Below are 6,701 nucleotides of genomic sequence, written 5' to 3' on the forward strand. Positions count from 1 at the left end.
TGGGCCCCACCGGCACCCGCCATACCAGAGCAGATCCAGGAAAGGGCACAGAGGTCCAGGCCCCCAGGGCGCACCCCCTCCAGGCCAAAGCCCGACAGGACCAAAGGCCCCGAGCCCCAGCAGGCAGTCACCAGGCCAGGCCAGCACACACCCAACCGGGGGGCTGAGTAGCAGCGGGCCCCCAGATAAACCAGCAGGAGGGGCAGCCCAGACCGCAGCCTGACTGCTTTGCTATAGTTGACACTATTGACAACAAAAACATTGTGTTTGTTTGAGGTTAAAATTGAGGTTAAATGTTTTTTATGTCTGTCTAACAGTGGGAGGACATGTTGACTTTGAAGATTTTGTTGAACTTATGGGGCCTAAACTTCTGGCGGAAACAGCGGACATGATAGGGGTGAAGGAACTCAGAGATGCGTTCAAGGAGGTGAGGAATTTACAGCCTCCAAGCAGGAGTTGTCACAAAATTTATTTATAGAAAATTTAACTAATGTAGCTGGATTTATTGTGTGAACACAGAACTCTAGCAACATTTGAACATCTGCTTGATTTAATGTTCACTTTGTTTGTCTAATTTTTCAGTTTGACACCAACGGTGATGGTCAGATCAGCACAGCTGAACTCAGAGAAGCCATGAAAAAACTACTTGGACAGCAGGTGCAGAGCTCCATCAATCAGTGTCTGCCTGATTTCTGTCTGTCTCTTCCAAATGCAGTCTGAGTTTGTGCCGCAGAGGTTCACACTTTCCCTCGTCGACGTGTTTTTAGGTCGGACACAGAGATCTGGAGGAAATTCTTCGAGACATCGATCTCAACGGAGATGGGCACGTAGACTTTGAAGGTACCGCAGCGTGTCCTCATTACAACATAACACGTGATCCTTTGGCACCCTTTTTGTTATTTTAACACTTGGAACACACATTCACATTTATTTAAATCTCATTGGGATTGTCCTGGATCTGTTAATGCTGAGATGAGGAGTTGAAGGAATCAGATTATCTCTCTGCTGAGGGATTTGCTCACTTCAGTTTGTTACCCACTGAGAATAAGATGCACACAGTTTTTGTTACATACCTACACACAGGCTGCAGGGGGTAAATTAAATATTACGTCCTGTTTATTTTTATTTTATTTTTTCACTTGTTCCACTTCACGTTCAAGAACAAAATTTCTTATTTTGCTTTGTTCTGAGTTCATTTCACCAGTGAAGAAATTTAGGCAGCATTTTGCTACAAATTATAAGGTCCAGTTGTGTAATCATGCTGGCTTAGAGATGTTCACGCATGAATGAGCCGTGGCACCTCTAGACATTTTTAATGTGGTGTGGAGGGGCAACAAAACCAAAAGCAACAACAAAATTTCAAGACGTTTGTTATGTTGTTGTCTTATATAAGTTATTTGAGAAATATATCAATACAGGAGTTAGAATATCACCTTCTGATATTGGTCTACTATAAATAATTATGTTTTATTATGTTCTATTTACAGTTGGTTTTACTTTTTTGAGAAATGTCACTACTCAACTTATTACATGTCTCCTCTCCTAAATTTATAATTATAAATTAATGTGTATTTGAGACACTTCATCCTGATGTTGAGAACATTGGTTGTAGACAGTTGTTCTTATTCAGGGAACACTTTTTTAGTTTTATTTTAAATCCAACCAAATAATTTCACAATAGCACAATATATATTACAGGTTAAAATAATTTAGCCTTACTAGTGGTACATGTAGATTTTGCCCAGGTGTATGAAAGAAAAGGTGAAGAACATTGATTTTTGTCTTTGTGTGTCTGTTAGCATAATAATTTCTAAATCACAAGACTAATTTTAAAGAAACTTGAAGAGAGCATTCACTAGATCAGTGGTTCTCAAACTGGGGTCCGTAAGCCATATCTATCTCAAAAAATTTCAATATAATTGCTGTTTTACAACAGGTTCCTGTTCTACAGCACATAAAACACTCAGAAATACAGCATCACAATCACATCATTATACACCATTGACACAAAGACAAACAAGCATACCAAATTTCAAAAAGGCAGCATTTGCAAAATAGGACGTCTAAATATGAGCACAACAAAAAGTGTCCAGCAGATGGCAGACAAGATTCTTCTTAAAGGGCTGTAGTTTTGAAATGGACTTTATGTTTTGAGGAATGTCATTCCATGCTTTAGTATAAACATAGAAGAAAGACCTCTAGCCATAACAGATTTTAAAAGATGGTAATATCAGTTGTCCTTTTGTAACAGATCTAGTTGAATGACCACTTCCAGAATTTGATTTGGGCAGCAATGCACAGAGAGTTCCGTAATTGGCACCTTGGAAGATCTGAAAATATAAATTAATACCACTATACAAAACATAATTCTGAAAAGTCAAGGCATCAGACAATGAAAGAACTGTACGTGATGAGTCCAACCAGGAAGTATTTTATGAATTTTGTAGGCCCTGTTGTAGAGCCTAACTATGGGTTCTAAGATTTCATTTGTTGTAAGAGACCAAACAGGTAAACAGTATGACATGGTTGAGAGTATAATGGCATGAAGATAGATAACAGTGGGGAACAGTGCACAAGTAAAACAAACATACTAAACCAAACAAAAAATAATATTCTCATGGAATTTAGGGGTTAAAATGGAATTATTATACATTCTTAAAACATCATGGGTTACATGAGGGGAAATATTTTACCCTTGAAAGGGGATCCCAGACCCAAACATTTTTAAAACCACTGCACCAGATGTGGGCTTGGGGTAAATCTAGTTCAAGATGGGTATCCACATTTGTCAACACAAAAATGGCTTCAACATATGTTGAGCTCAAATTTAATGTACCATACAAGTTTTATTTGTAAAACACTCTAAACAATAGGGCTAAAGTGCTGCCGTACAGTCACAGTAAATAAAACACAACAGCAGTAATGCTTAAGAAAAGCCTGAAAGAAAACTAAAACAGACAAATAATTTAAACAATAATAATAAATAGAACCATCTTAAATAAACTAAAATTAAACTAAAATTTAACACCTCATCTGGTGCCAAAAGTCAAAGAGAAGTTGTTTAAAACCAGACTGGGAGGAGGCCTGATGCCCAAAGGCAGATCCTTCCACATTTTAGGAGCAGTAGTAAAAAAACCATTATCCCCCTCGGAGCTTATGGTTGTTGGGACACTCAGGAGCAGCTGGTCTGCTGACCTGAGAAAAAAGGAGGTGGTACAGAGGTGTGTCACCTCTGTGAGTTCAAGTTCAAGTTTATTTATATAGCACCAAGTCACAACATACGTTGTCTCAGGGCACTGTACATAAAAAGAATAATTTAAAGAAGAAACCAGCAGGCTGCGTTGAATCACTTCATCACAGTCTCCCATCCTGAGCAAACGGCGGAGAGGAAAAACTCCCTGCTAATCAGGAAGAAACCTCCAGCAGAACCAGGCTCAGGACAGGCGACCATCTGCCTCGACCGGCTGGTTGGAGGACAGGAAAGAGACACAGGTAAACACAGAAGAACTGGCCCGGGACTGGACCAGGTGCACCTTCTTCTGGAAGACAATGAAAAAACATGGTAGAAATAATTACAATAAACATTTAAAGAAGAGAGACTAAAGACAACAGCAGAGTGAAAAAATGTGCTCAGTTTGTGCTCCAGCAGTCTATAGCAGCAGAAATGAAGAATAATTCAGGAAACCTAACTCTAACTACATGATTTATCAAAAAGGAAAGTCTTCAGTCTAGTCTTAAAAGTAGACAGAGTGTCAGCTTCACAGACAGAAACTGGAAGTTGATTCATAAGAGAGGAGCTTGACAACTGAAAGCTCTGCCTCCCATTCTACTTTTTTTTAGGTGCAAGACAATTTACTGCTTTAAAAATTAATCCAATGTGGACATAGCTGTGAGCTATTCACAGCACATTGAGATGAATGGGTTTACGAAGGAATCCAAATTTAGAGCCATTCAAAAGAGACGCTCAATTTTGAACAAGTCACGTCATCACTTAGGGAAACGTGTCATCACGTGTGCGATGATGTCATCACGTCACATGGGTAATATGTGTTTTGTCAAGCAGAGGTCCCCTCCCCCTTCCCCCTGAGCTGCTGTACTCCTCCTGTTTGCCTGTTTGCTGTGAAAAAACGAATCGGGTGTGATTGTGGATAAGGAGGAGGATAAAAATAAGATTTTATGAGGAGAAAAAAAATGACAAAAGCCTCTTTAGTGTCCACAACTCAGTTCCTGTTGTTTGTTGTAAGGAGCCATTCAAAAGATTTGAATCGTTTGTGAACATCACATCTGTATAACACATATATGCAAACTCTCTCATTTTTCAACATTTGATTATTCAATCTTGCATGAAAGACTGTGGAAATATTTAAGGGTATATGCATTTAATTTATCCATGGCTTGAATATGTAAACTATCTATATTTTTCTTTAATTCACAGAATTTGTGCGGATGATGTCTCGATGAGAGGTCAGACGTTCCTTCTTGGAAAAAACAAAAACCAAGCAGAGAAAAAAAAAACGGATGGATTTTTTTAAAAAAAACTGTGAATAAATAAGACTAAAAATAAAACATATCAACCTTGGGCTGAAACTGCCTCGCTGAAGCACAACGGCTGACAATAACAGCCAGGAGCATCACTGTTACCAACAAGCTGCTGCTGCTGCTCTGAGCAGAAACAAAACCAACGGCTGCACTCGTGACTTTTGCTAAGAACGTTAAAAAACATACTTTTGATTAAAGACAACATTTCTATGTGTTTGTTAGCAATGATTAACAGGTGGTGTTATGTTTGAGCTGTTTTTGCTCAGCTTCTTTTATTGTAATTGTAGCAATTAGGACGATCTGTTTCGAACATTACTAATTCTGCTTTCATGCAGAGGTTAGGATAAGCACAAAAAAAAAACAGCAATACTGAAATATTTTATGTCATCCGGTCAAATCGTTTATGAGTGGGTGTGTTTTGTGGCTGGTGTTTCTCTCCATCTTATGCTGTTGATGTAAAATGTCCTGGTGAAATCAGGTAATTATGTGTGATGTAATGTAGCGCTGATTTGTTTCCTCTGACTTTAACCCCATTATCTGTGACCCTTTCTGTGACAGACGTGTTATTTCCAGACTTCTTCAAACGCAAACGTAGAAAGAGGTTTTTGCTGAACTTTAATACTGTGACATACCTTTTATTTTCCTGTATATTACTAATTTCACATTTTTTAACTCTGCATGACTTCTTGATCTAAAAAGTGTTGTAAGAATCAGTAAAAGGGGATTTGGACGATGCTCCATTTCAGTTTAAGTGTATGTTTACTGACATAATCTTCTATAAAGTGAAACTTTTATTTATTTTATTTCAACAGTTCAGCTTAAACACCTCAAAGTGAATTAAACAATCATTGTCATCCATTATTAGTACTGATCCGTTCAAACATTTAGTAATCCCAGTTTCCTTGTCATCATTATTAAAATGTTTAAAGAAGCAATTTAAGCTTCTTATTTAAAAGCCAAAGAAAGTTTACAAAACAGTGTCATTGGGACAGTTTTGTTATTGTTAGACTGTTCAAGAATGGACACCAAGGATTATGCATGTTCCTAAATTCAGATGAGGGAGATCTTTGTGACTTTATGTGTCTTAACTATGTGAAACTATGCATGCTGGAAAACTGCGATTTGTAGCCCAATAATAAAAAATAAATGCATTTCAAATTTTATAATAATGTTTAGGCTGTGTTTTTGTGTAGTTCTGGCTTGACAAAGTTTCAAAATAAAAGTATTATTTTGTGTCAATTTAAAGAAATCCAACTCACTGTTAAAATTGTAATCCTTTGATTCCTCTGATTTGTGACATTTCTGGCTGAGTTGGTCAAACAGTGAGAATAAAGCTAAAACTGGACAACAATTGATCTCAGCTGCAGAACCCATGCTTTCCTGACCCTCTTTCAGCAGCAGAGCTGCTGTTCTCTGTGGAACTTGTTGCCTAATTTCACTACTTTGATCACTTCATAGGCTGTGTTGCATGTTCTCCCTTTAATTCTTCACTGCTGACTCTGTTTTGGGGTCTCACAGAGAACATTACCTCAAACACAATGCTTTAAATGCAAGTAAAAAAAATAAACAATCTTTTTTTTCTCTCAAATATTTGTCTTAATAAATTACATCAGTTTTATTTTAGTGGACAACCTTACAGATCACGTTAAGGGCAAAGATAAATAAGTTGTCATCCATCATCCATCCATCCATCCATCCATCCATCCATCCATCCATCCATCCACCCATCCATCCACCCACCCACCCACCTATCCACCCATCCATCCATCCATCCATCCATCCATCCACCCATCCATCTATCCATCCATCCATCCTCCAATAACTCCTTCCATCCATCCATCCATCCATCCATCCATCCTCCAAAAACTCCTTCCATCCATCCATCCATCCTCCAATAGCTCCTTCCATCCATCCATCCATCCATCCATCCATCCATCCATCCATCCATCCATCCATCCATCCATCCATCCATCCATTCATCCTCCAATAACTCCTTCCATCCATCCATCCATCCATCCATCCATCCATCCATCCATCCATCCACCTATCCATCCTCTAATCTATCCATCCATCCATCCATCCATCCATCCTCGAATCTATCTATCCATCCATCCATCCATCCATCCATCCATTCATCCTCCAATAACTCCATCCATCCATCC

At 38.5% G+C, this 6,701-nt stretch overlaps 1 protein-coding gene across 3 annotated transcripts in view; it reads left to right on the top strand.

The window, feature by feature from the left end:
- Window positions 1-5,705, top strand: part of cabp1b (calcium binding protein 1b) — a 21,442-nt gene extending 15,737 nt beyond the window's left edge. For all 3 annotated transcript variants that reach the window (XM_014003776.1, XM_014003778.1, XM_014003779.1), the window contains 4 exons: window positions 318-427; window positions 583-657; window positions 768-840; window positions 4,436-5,705. In XM_014003776.1, the coding sequence (XP_013859230.1) occupies window positions 318-427; window positions 583-657; window positions 768-840; window positions 4,436-4,461 (284 nt within the window). In that variant the 3' untranslated portion in view covers window positions 4,462-5,705. The remainder of the gene's footprint in view (window positions 1-317; window positions 428-582; window positions 658-767; window positions 841-4,435) is intronic.
- Window positions 5,706-6,701: the final 996 nt, after the last annotated feature.

The sequence above is a fragment of the Austrofundulus limnaeus genome, unplaced genomic scaffold (genome assembly GCF_001266775.1).
Source record: "Austrofundulus limnaeus strain Quisiro unplaced genomic scaffold, Austrofundulus_limnaeus-1.0 Scaffold20, whole genome shotgun sequence".
Classification (NCBI taxonomy): Eukaryota; Metazoa; Chordata; class Actinopteri; order Cyprinodontiformes; family Rivulidae; genus Austrofundulus; species Austrofundulus limnaeus.